This window comes from Brachyistius frenatus, unplaced genomic scaffold (genome assembly GCF_029030835.1).
Source record: "Brachyistius frenatus isolate BFR_SWC_R1_liver_20210118 unplaced genomic scaffold, ASM2903083v1 Contig_85, whole genome shotgun sequence".
NCBI lineage: Eukaryota > Metazoa > Chordata > Actinopteri > Embiotocidae > Brachyistius > Brachyistius frenatus.
In genome coordinates, this window is record NW_027210684.1 from 381,843 (window position 1) to 394,369 (window position 12,527).

Here is a 12,527-nt window from a genome sequence, read left to right on the forward strand (position 1 = left end):
CACAAAGGAAGTGTGTGAGTTCAAGTAGAAAAAAGGCAACAAATCAAACATGGAGGCTTCAACAGTTTTGCTGCAATTCTCAGTGGTTGCCACTAGAGGGAAACTCCACGTGTACATGTCTTACACGTGGCTGGTGCTACGTTTGGATCAGCGGAAAGGACGCTCTGCGATGTGTGTGTGTGTGGGGGGGGGGGGGGGTGCATCCCTTTAAATGATCCAATCCACCACCAATTATATATAACTCCAACCAACCCAACTTTTATTCTAAAAGTACCATATTTGATACTTTTTTCCTCATTGACATTACATAGGGACATATTCAATGGATTTGTATTATTATTCATTGCTGCCACCTCAGTGCAAAATCCCAAAATGGATGGTGTCAGACAGGAACTGCTGATGACGGCCTTTGTACATCTCCTCACGGAGCAGGAGATACATACAGTGCCTGGCAGTCGACGATCTCGTGATTATTTTAAGTCAACAAGTCACAGTCTACGTAGTTGTAAGCTGTTTATTTTTGGCTCTGCCTTTCAGATTCTACTTAAAGCCCTTACAAAGCCTATGTGAGCTGGCTCCTCAGCTCAGCTGTCAGACAACGCTCATGAGCTCAACCCATCACTGAAAATACCTGTTGTACTATGTATCGGTTTAAAATGGCTTCTTGGCTTCCTCCTGTGTGCTCGGCGCTCCTTTCCTGCTGCAATCTGCTCCAGCAGCCAGCCGCCATTCTTCGCCGTGTCTGAGCTCTTCTCTCCATCCTGCGACTGAGTCTTTCTGACTTTTTAAGCTCTATTTCTGCTCTCTTGATATTTTTTGTCTTGTGTGTATCTCCACTTCTCCTGTTTCACCTGAGTTGATTCTTTCGTCACGGACTTCTCAGCACGCCAAAACTATAGCAGTGTTTCTACCTGCATTCTTTCCATGCACCAAAATCTGGACTGTGCATCTTTCTGCCCATGTGTGTCCTTGTCCGTGTACATGATACAAACATAACAGGGACTAAGTGCCCCGTAACTTTACAAGTGGTTGAAAACTTCACTTGGTACATTTAAATGAGTTATCCGATCTGTACTTCGTGCATGGTTTCTTTGAAGTTCGGAAGCAAAGTAAACTAACACCTGAATTCTTTATGCCACAGAATGAATCATAATACATAATAAAAGCTGCCAACACGGACAAATAGATTTCGTCAGTATCCAAACAAGAACTGCAGACGTACTCGGTGGTGCTTGAAAGTTTGTGACCCCTTCAGAATTGTCTACATTTCTGAGTCCTGTATGACCTAAAACATCATCAGACTTTCAAACAAGCCCTACAAGTAGATAAAGAGAACCCAGTTCAAGAAATGTGACAAAAAATCTTATACTTCCTTATTTACTTTAACTCGTGCTTAGAGTTGTTGTCTGACTTCATGACTTTCTCTTGAGATTCAATTAATGGACAGCTCTCCTCACATTTTCCTTTAAAATTGCCTCATATGATCCAGGATTCATCGTTCCATTAGTGATAGTTAGCCGTCCTGGCCCACATCCCCCAAAAAACAGGCCCAAATCATGATACTACCACTACCGTGTTTCACAGATGGGACAACCTCACAAACTTTCAAGCACCACTGTATGTAGATATTTTTCCGTGCTCTCATATCTCCCGCATTGCATCACATAGTACACCTGACAAAGGAAGTGTGTGTATTCAAGTAGAAACAAGGCAACAAATCAAAGACTGTCAACAATCTCAACAAAACAATATGAAAACGAGCAGTTCTAGTTAAAATGACGGGTTCAGTTCTTCAGTAGAATTACAACACTGTGTAGTAAAGCCATGTGAGGGATTTTTATCAGGACACTGAAGCTCTTTGTAGCAGGTCATGTCCTACTTTGTCTTTTCACCTTGCCCTCACCTCCTTCTTACCAGAGGTAGCAGTCTTTGTCTCTCCTCCTCCTGCTTCTTCTCTGTTTTCTTCATCCTGTAATCCCACCTGGGGATCGGGAGCCGGTTGTGGTCACTGGAACTTTTGAATTTTTCCGGGACAAAGTTTGGAGCCGGGGCCTTGCAGAGCCTCACCTTAGGCACCACTATGCCCGGCCGCACACTGCTTCGCCTCAGCATATTGAGAGGCAGGAGACTGGCTCGTCTAATGGCCACCGTTGACATCGCAGCCACGTCTCGGAGCAGCTGAGGTTGGAGGCTGGCCCTCCGATCCTTCACCTTAGGGATGAGGAGGACCCGCGAGTTCTGGAAAAATCTCTTGTAGTTGTTGAGCCTGTCCGGACCCAGGCGCTTCAGTTCGGCTAATCGTTGCCTCCTCAGGATCTCCTGTACTGCTTGACGACGCTTCCCGACGCACGGCGGGCTGCCCGGGCTCACCGTGTGGCAAGCTGTGGCGATGAACGGACTGGAGAGACTGGTGGTGATCCGGACCATCTGGTCGAAAACCCCGTCATCCACAGGGTTTACCTTGCTGTTGATGTAAAACCTATAAGGGCAGCAGGACAGCGAGTTGAACAAATGCCTCCAGCAGGACTTTGGCTCTTTGGCCTGGGCCACCAGCTCCTGGAGGAGATCAAACATTATAGTTTAAGGGAAAATCTGGAAACTTTAAAAAAGCACGATCTGGTGCATTTGATTGTAGGACTGAATTCAACAGCAATGTATTTACCTCCAACATGGGCCACTCCAGAGAGAAGGTGTCACAGAACTGCTCAGCACAGGGCTTCGACATGAGCCGATACATCAGGTCGGCCGTCTCGTATCGCCCAGTGAAGAGAGCCCACTCCCTGGGTGTCATCCTGCGGCCATAGTCCCGAGCCTGGATGTCACTTCCTGGAAGCACCAGGACATGTAGAGGGAGGGAAAGTCTGGGACTAAGAGTGTGCACTGATCTGCTTTATATTTTTACAATAATTCAATGTGTAGCAGCAGAAAAGTAAAAGTTCTCCTTCAAAATATATTTGTCTAGAATGGGTCCTGTTGATTTAAGGGCAGCATAATTTCTTTATGTCTGTAACGGTGCAGACGTGTTGTATGACGCACAGATGCCGGGATAGAAATCCGGCTTCCTGTTTTTCCACTGTCAGGGACAACCTCGATGTAAGCGTCTCCGACTGTTATGTTGTACGTACCTGCCAGCATGAGCACTCTGACACATTCAGCCCGGCCCTGCATGGCGGCTTTCATCAAAGCAGTGAAACCGTGACAGTTCCTCCTCTCGATGTCCAGACCAGGGAAGTAGTTCAGCAGATAGTTGGAGATGAACACGTGACCTGCAGAAACACACAAGTTACGAGGGCTTCTGTTTCTCCAGTTCAGCTTCTTCTCTGAAACATCTCAGTGCTTGTCTTCATTAAAAAAAAAAAAAAAAAAATGTTTTGCTAAGGAAAAAAGGAGCCCAAAATCTCAGAATATGCAAACTCCTGTATTATCAGTACGTTTTATATTGACATCTTAACATCTAAAAAATTGTTGTTTCTTTAATGCAATTCACTTCTGTAGGTTATCATATTCTTTACAGTTGTTCTTTTCCGTTCACACACATTGAAAGTTACAGAAATAGTTGCCAAGTTCTGCCAGTTCACACATAAGCTGTATGGATAGTCTATTATAGTGAAAAATGTATGTTGTCAGACCTTGGATAATCTATTTTGAATGACTCATATGAGTTTAATGCATTTTGTTTCGATTTTTTGAAATTATTAATTCAAGAGCACAGGTTAAATATACATGCACAAAACTTCTATTCATGTCAACACATGTCCACAGTTCACTTTACTGTTGATGATGGGAGTCAAAGTCAAATTGCAGCATTTCACTATTCAGAAAAAAACCCCATTCACAACCCGACTTCCTGACTGAGTAAATACTGTCGAAATCCAAGCTAATAAAATAGTAAACAATCTCCTGAAATCCCTTGCAGTGAGCACAATGCTGAGTTTTTACAGGAAGTCGACCTCGGCGTACATCTCTCGAACTCCCAAACTCCGTCTAGACACTTTCTACCTTCAGTGAAGAGTTTTTTTTAGTAAAGTCTTTTCTGATCTTGCAGTCTGCTGCAGTGCTGTGGACTCACGGTCTCGGTCACCCGTTTCCCCCGAGGGGTTGCAGAGTGTTTTCTCATGAAAGGGGGATCGATACTTCTTTTAATGAAGCAGAAAATGAAGAGCGGTCTGGAGCTATTCATCACAGGCCACGCTCAGCCATTCATCATCGTTAGCAGATGAGAGGCCCGGGGTGCCATGTCTGATACATGTGGCTGCATCACTATGAAATTACTTCTGATGGCACTTTCTAACGCCAGCAAATAACAGGGATTCTTGCAAATGGAAGCACCAGACCTCATAATATGCCATGAGCTTTAATTTGGACCCATTATCAAAGCCTTTGAATCTGTTCGACACAGTGACATTTCTACGACTGTACATTAAGGATCAAAAGTAGTGTGGAAAATAAAGACCGATCAGATAATAGCTGTTAATATAAGAGAAAAAAAGTCTAACCAATAATGGCTCTGCCTAATTTTCTGACAGATGGGACTTTACCAGTGAATGGAGCAAGTTTACAAGCAGAAAATAACAGTCCTGTCTCCTGCTTCACTGCAGTGTGAAAGTAGAGAAGTGTCACAAAGTCAGCAGACTGACCCAGTAATGTCTGCAGATAAGAATAAGCTACTGGTTCAACCCTGTCTCCATGTTAGTAGCTACATTGGTCCAAACTGCAAAACGTATTAGTTTCACAGCAACAGCCCAAAAATTGTGAGATGTCTATTTTTTTCGCTGCCTATTCGTTTCTGTTGGCCTGCTTCTGAATCACGTGACTGTCAAACGAGACCTGCTTGTGTCTTATATATACGCTTACAGTATGTTAGGTTTAGACACCAAAACCACGTAGGTTCAGGAAAAGATCACCGTTTGCGTTAAAGTACGTGCGTTACTTACATAAGTAATGTAAAAATACTTAAGTAAAGTTACATTTCTACGGAGCCCCGTGGCCACTCCGGCCATCGAGAGAGAAAAAAAATACTAAAAATGACTAAATGGAGGCTACGAGATGCTACATCGAGGCCATAATTTTCTATCTTGTGCCCACGTTTTAATTAATTCACAAGTACGAGATAAGTTTCTAGAGAGCGAGACAGGACAGCACAACAGGCTTTCTCCTCTATGAAGTGAACTGCACCTGCTTCAAGTGTCAGTTGACCATCTATTAAGTCAATAACATCCTCAAAGTTACCATATTTCCAACGATTGAATCCAAAAGCTCTCGATATCATCATTATTGCATTTTACTAACAATAATCCTTTGCATCCTTTGCATTACAGCTGTCCTTAGCTACCACAGTTGTTAGTCAGACTGGCTGTGGAGCCAATCCACCACAGCCAGTCTGAATAATTGATGACATATTTAGAGTCACCAAAAAAGCTAATACAGAAACTATATTATTGTAACCGACTCACAGGTGCTGAATGTGTCCCGCAGGTGACTTGCTTTCATTCAGTGCCTCGCGAGTGCTCGTGAACCTTATGAAGCTACCTGTGAATTCTGCGGGACACATTCAGGACCTGTGAGAACACACCTGAATAACGGGACTGGTGGGATATCCAAGCAGAGACACGCTGGAACGACCCAGAGGCAGGACGATGCTGAGTCGGAGGAAGTTTTGACTTTGCTGGTATTTCCTGGCTCCTCCGTGTTGTTGGTTTTAAATCATCATTCAGTTCATTCAATAACTCAGAAATGTCTTCGCTGGATAAACGACATGTCTGAATAATTTATGCCTCTGACATCAAAAATGTTTCCACGGGTGTAAAACCACGTTCTCTACGTATTCTTTAGTTTCTCTGCGTCTCCTTCTCACCAATAAGAGCAGCCGTCTCTCCAGATGTGCGCATCTGATTAACACGTTCCTTTCAGTCGTACTAAAATAAACACTCAATCACTTCTCCTGTTTCTACTTTCAGGTTTAGTAAATATCGTTGCGGCTGCTACATTTATGTATTTGCAGGTTTCCCTCCCAGTGTTTTTCAACTTCAGGTAGAAACGCCCAATATTACATATGCATGCAGGCAAACACGCAAAATGGACAACGTGCGTTAAAATGCACATTTGAAAGACGCAATCATCACGGCACGTCGTCAGTAAATCTGCTTGGACATTTTTTTGCGGGTGGTGTGGAGTTTGCAGGTGATTTTACTCGTGCAAAACTTTAGTAAATCAGGTCTTAGTACCCTAAATCCCCCGCAAAAATGGGTGCAAAATATTGTGTAAATTTTGGGGGAAATCAGGCCCTAAATACGCTAAACCACTAAACGTACTTACGCTACTTAAAATAAATCAGTATAGACTTTGTCACTGACTGGAACACTCCTGGATGGAATGTCTTTGTTCGATCCATCACTGCCACGCTTCCTACTCTGTCACATGACTTCCTTCTTCAACAAACCCGTGTCAAATGTTGGCATCTCACAGTTTTGGAGCCATTGTGAAACAAATTCATTTTGCACCGTGGACTAGCTATTACATTTATATATATTACTGAAGTGACTGGTCTCAGAAGTCCCTGAACAGCTGCAACAGTAAAACCCCTCAGTGTTGCAAAAGTCAGGTATTTCTTATTACTGTAAATGCTTGTTTCTGTACTAGAGAACAAAAAGCAGTGTATTGCTGCCACATGAAATGATTTGCAAAATGTATGTATCATCATTCTTAGCGTCTTTCACCACATATTGACTTCTCTCATTAAAACTAAAAACAACTTTTTGAGGTTTCTTTGATTGGTTTGCTGTTATCGTTTTATAGACATTCAGTCACAGACTATAAACAATAAATGATCAAATTATTAACATAAATACAAATTAACATTATTTCACCATAACATATAAACCAACCATTGTTAAGTAAACAACAATGTTGTCTTAAGCCATCACTCCTTGACAATATATATGTATAGATGTATACAAAACATTGTATAATGATAAAAGTATTTATTGGAATAACATAGGAACATGGAAGAACATATTTCAATATAGCATAGCATTTATATAAAATCATATGTTAAGAGATGGTCTGGTATAATTTGGAGTATTAGCATCTCATAATAACATGAACAATATCATGGCAAAATGTATGTGGCTTTGCATTTAAAATCTAAGTGATAATAAGTATTTATTAAAATCATGAATAAGGCCTGTACACCCACACAGCTGTTTTCAATTATTCTTCTAATTAGATGGCCCAGACACAGAGGAAACAGCCGAGGCATATAACCTCTCATAAAACTCCCAATTTGATTTTTTTTTTTACACCTTTTTATTTAGTCAGTATTAGTATCAAGAGAGTGAGTGAGAACAAATACCAGTGCTAACAACCGTCAATCACTGTTTCAATCGTTTATGATAATTATAACAAAAGATGTTTTCAATTAAATCCGTTCAAAGGCCTGGGGTGTGTTTACCTGCTTGTGCTGCAGTAATAAGAGCGGTGTTTCCCTCGTTGTCCTGCCAGTTAACATCCAGGTACGGGCACTGAGATAAGGCGATAACCACGTCCATGTAGCCATGGTAACACGCCATGATGAGGCCGGACTGAAACACAAAAACAAGAACACTTGAGGTTCTTTCTATCTTCTCTTTGTCAGTGGTTGATTTTTCTTCTTTATTATTGCATTCATAAAAATATTTCTCCACAGGGCAAAATAATTGCAGTGATTCTCATCTCAAAGTAATTATAGCCTACTGACCGGTCAGCCTTCCTAAAAGCAAATTAAAAAGCTGCTTCATTACAGCGTGTAACAGAAAGCTAGAGATAGGTAATTAACTGTTAACTAAGTCTAAACCAGAGTTTCCAGCTGGAGAGACGTCACTTAACAAGCACTAAACTTTCCAGTTGCTGCTGACTGATTTGTTCTGATTTAAAAGGGAATTTATAGAAAAAAAATACAACAAACAAAACCAGTTAACAAAGTGTTCATTAGTGGTTCAGAGGAGTAAGAGTGGCACACTGCTGGATGAGTATTATATAGAAAGTGAAAATAAATGCAGGTCTATTGAGGACTCAAGACATCACTCACTGTCTAAGGACAGCGCCTATATCCAAATGAACTGCATCTTATTTTAAAGTTTGAGACAATTTGTAGAGACAATAATTAAATCTTTTAGTGATCAGTTATGACAACAGTATGACAACTGCTGAACGGAAAGTCCAGAGAGTCAAACAACAGAGTTTGTCAGACAGTCACATCTGGATACATTATCTGGACCACGAGGCATCTGTATTAATGCAGGCAGAGCACTTTGTCATCCAAATGCCACCGGATCAGCTGGACTGCATCTGCAAGTGGTCTGGCTTGCATTGTGATTGGATCTTACCCAGGTGTAAATGTTAGAGCAGGAGAAAAAAAAAAATCTCCCACGCAAGATTAAAGGTTATCCAACTGTGACACTCTGTGCAAGCCCAACAGAAACAATCCCTGTTCTCCCACACAACTCCTTCACAACATGGTTTCCCTTCCCTTGACCTGCCCAACTCATTCAAATACCGAGGGGCATGCCAGGCGTAAAAGCAAAGACGGAGTGGTTGGATATCATCATTGTGCTCCAGATAACATATTGATATCAGACACCACAGTTTATAAGCAAACCCTCAGTTTACAGCTCCAGCTCGCTCTGTAACGTTCCTCCATTTCATAGAAAGACAGTGTACATACAGGTGCAACTCTGACACCAAAATACTTCTACTTTACAATCTTTATCTCGTGTAGTTAGTCTGTGCATTGAAGGTTTTCTCTTTGAAATTAGTATGATAACACTTGAACTTTGCTTGCAACCACATGTCTAAAGGTTTTCTGTTGTGTAGATGTGTGTTCATGGTTTTGTCATTTAGTGGTTTGTGATTTATTTCCAATAGTCATTTAGCTCATGCCTGATTTCTCTCACGTTTCATCTCCATTCCTTCAGTGAACATGTACTTTTCACTGTCACACTACTAATTCAATTATCTTTCTCATCGATCTCTTCGAACCAGTCAGTCCTGGTTCTTTAAATATCGTTGTGTTGCTGCCGTCCTTCCCTTTGGAACATCAACTAAAGTTTACATCAGTCACCTTAGCTCACCCCACCTCATCGAGGCAGATGGCGGCGCAGCTTTGAGCCTGGTTCTGTTGGCTGTTTTTCCTCCCAGCTGTCGCTCATGTGGGACTTTTGGTTGTAAGGACTAAACTATGTTTACGTGCCCTGAGATGACTTATAATGTAATTTGGCACTATATGAATAAAACTGAAATGGTTCTGTCAAGGTTTCAGGGGTTCCCGTCCTATCTACTACCTTCATTTAGCAGATTGTTGGTGAGTTATCACCTAAAAATGTGTTTCTTAAACTGTCATTACTTTAGTAAATACTGTAACGCACGTCTCATGATCTCTCATTATCAGACTTGCACTGACTACCTACCAGCCATCCCACAATTAAAATGGGCTACAACTCGGCGTTGTTCCCGTCTGGTCTCATTGGACACAACAGGGTAATAGAAGAATTGAGGCTTAAGATCGAAATTGATTGTAATAGAAGAGTGCTTTTGTTTCCTTTTGTTTCAAATCTCACAGATACATACTGTATTTGGACAGCTTGAAAATAAATCAGTCATCATTGTTTTTATTACCTGCGGTACAATGTAGCTAGCTAGACTATAATACCTCCAGCTACAATGAATTTGTTCGACAAAGTTTGTCTCCAGTTAGGATATCAACATTTTTTTTCTTCACATCAGTCTTCCCAATTGTGGTATGACAATAATACATGATTGCATGCTGCTTTTTCAAAAGCTGAAAACATTTTTAGGGAGTTTTCACAACTAAAAGTCTGGAACAAGGTTCATGTTTGTGTTCCGGTGTGTACATTTGATCTGGTTCGTTTTAGTTTCACACTGCAATTTTGAGAGCACCCTAAAGAACTTTGAAGAACATGCCTATGTCCTTTATTTACTGCAGTAGGCCGCGGCATCAACTCGACATTGATTTGGATTGATTTTAGAAGGCGTGCGTTTGACGTGGCATGTTGTTAATTCAGCCGGTCGTTTTTACAGTTTGCTTTTTTTGCAGTTCACTATTATTTTCATGGCATCACTAGTAGCATCAACTTCAAGCCCAGTACTCGGAAATGATGTCGCTGACGGGCAAGGAAGTGAATACTGCAAGCACTCAGCAACGTGAGTAAGACTACAATGACTGAAAGGATAATAATTGAATGCATAGAATTCATCTTGTTTACACCACTCGGCAAAATGAGAGAACATGTTTATTTTGTTAATTCATTAGCTTGCCTACAGACACTTACTGCTGGACTAGAACTTGAATTCAAGGCAGGTCACGAGGATAATTAACATCGCCCAACATTGGTAATGTCATGAATTTTAAACAATCGGTGTGACTGCAACTTGTCATTATTTGTACTATTAATTAACCATTGCTGATCATTTTCTCTGTTAGTGGTTTTGTTTATGAAATGATAAACACAATGAAAAATGCCCATTGTAATTTCCTGCATCACAAAGGATCATCTTAAAATATTTCTCAACAGTCCAAAGCCCAAAGAGAGTCAAATACTGAAGAAAAGACTCAAATCTTCACATTTAGGAACGTAAAAGCTGCTGATAATAATAATAATAATAATAATAATAATAATAATAATAATAATAATGGCATTTTAAAGGACTAATGACTAATTAGAATTATCAATAATTACTGATTAATTTTCTGACAATCAACTAAATGATCAAACAACTAATTGTTGCAGCCCTAAATTCGCCACCAAATATTACACAAAATTGTGACTAAATGTAACGGGATACATGAGCCACGGGTGAGTAAGGAGCTGCAGACAATCTGCAGTCACACACTGTAAATATGACCAAACGCCAATGACAGTGGTCCATATCCATATTGGGAGTGCAGACAAACTCATTTTACAGGCAGGAACACAAGTTTGTGTTCATAAAAAGGGCACACAGCAGTTCACACCACACCAAAACTAAAAAAAGATATAAGGTTACTGCTGCACATTCAGGAGGCCAGTCTGGTTCTAATACAACAAATATTAGAGAAGACATCCAGTTTGTGGTCATATATATCGGGTTTTTTTGTGCTTAGGTTTGTTTCTGAACCAACAGTGAGTGGGGTGATTCGGTCTTCTGAATCCATAAACAGTTCCCCCCCAGAGACGTCACATTCAGAGGGCAGTCGGGTGGTCTGAATTTTTCAAACAGAGGGCACATCAAATAACTACGCCCTTAGTTTCAGTGCTCAGTGTCAAACCTAGCTTCTGAAAAGATAACGTCATCAGTCTAATGACTTAACTGCCCTTAATGGTAGCATACTTACGCTACATCAACCCTAGGAACCAAAGGACGTCACTATCACAGTACTCCAGGACAATCCTCTTCTGTCCGTTCCAGCTCTGTAAGCATACAGTGGGCTCGCTCTTATTTAGTGGGAAGGTCAGTGTTGTTTGTGAGCCCTCTAAAAGCTGAGCCCTGGTAACAAGCTGCTTCTTGACACTGTCACTCTGCAGTTTACATTCCCCATCTGTCACCGGAGGCTTAACCAACTGCTCCGAATCCTCCTTCAGGACTGCATCGACAGTGGCTCGGTGATTTCAAGAAGCTTTATCAGACTCGGCTGACCTGACCGCAACATATGAAGTGATTTCTAGAGTTAGGGTTTGATAGCTCTTATCAAAATCAGATCAAGTATCAAAGCCACTTAACAAGTCCTCTCAAATACACGACTCGAATTTTACATTATTTGCAAATAAAGTTTTGAAAAGTTTGTAGTGGAGAAAGCAATGATCTGCACTGACTATTAATAAGCAGCCTGCTAACAATTCCTGCCTGTTTTCAACATTGATGCTTTCGACAAACAAGAAATGAGGAAAGATTAAATGTTTGATAAAAGATTCACAAGCATCAAAGCTTAATGAAATATTGTATTTTGCTGACTAAGAACTGGATCCAAAAAAAAAAACACAAAAAAAAACCTTGACACCTACTGTTCTGTTTCGGTCCGTCTCCTTCACTTCCTCCTCCGTCACTCCTTGTCTGATCATAATCTTGACAATGATGGTGTTGTTGTTGCAGCAGGCCTTGAAGAAGGAGATGGGCTCAGGGCTGACGGGGCTCAGTGAGCGGGAGAAGACGGTGGTGACTGAATTGTCTGGAGGATAGAAGGAGTCATCTGAGATGATGCTCTGTGTGTCCGAGCGATCCGGCAGGGCCTCGAAGTCCAACTCCTCAAATTCCTGGTAGATATCGTCCTCGTCCTCCCAATAGTTTCGCGTGAAATCAACTTCAGTTTCCTTATCCTCGTCCTCTCCAGACACCTCACACTCATTCTCATCTTCATCAGTATTGGTGATGGACATGGAAGGTGTATCCATAGCAACTTTATTGGTACTACTCTTAACCTCGGTGAGTCCGACTCCTTTGGCCACTCCATTCTCTGTAACCTTTGAACCACCTTGTTCCTCTGTAATCAACACCAT

The 12,527-nt window shown here is 41.3% G+C and overlaps 1 protein-coding gene across 1 annotated transcript; it reads right to left on the minus strand.

The window, feature by feature from the left end:
- Nucleotides 1-242: 242 nt before the first annotated feature.
- On the minus strand, nt 243-12,527 carry ankrd33bb (ankyrin repeat domain 33Bb). Its single transcript, XM_069709828.1, has 5 exons — nt 12,036-12,527; nt 7,451-7,580; nt 3,126-3,266; nt 2,663-2,826; nt 243-2,556 (listed from the first exon to the last, which is right to left on the minus strand). Exons 1-5 carry the CDS (start codon nt 12,525-12,527, stop codon nt 1,900-1,902), a joined length of 1,584 nt encoding a protein of 527 aa, XP_069565929.1. The 3' UTR covers nt 243-1,899.

Bases quoted from the DNA above. Each gene is read 5' to 3' on its own strand.
- ankrd33bb (XM_069709828.1), bottom strand. From the start codon at position 12,527: ATGGTGTTGATTACAGAGGAACAAGGTGGTTCAAAGGTTACAGAGAAT. The intron at 3,267-7,450 runs GTAAACACACCC...GTGTTTCTGCAG, and splicing joins TATTACTGCAGCACAAGCAG to GTCACGTGTTCATCTCCAAC. The intron at 2,557-2,662 runs GTAAATACATTG...GATCTCCTCCAG, and splicing joins TGGAGTGGCCCATGTTGGAG to GAGCTGGTGGCCCAGGCCAA.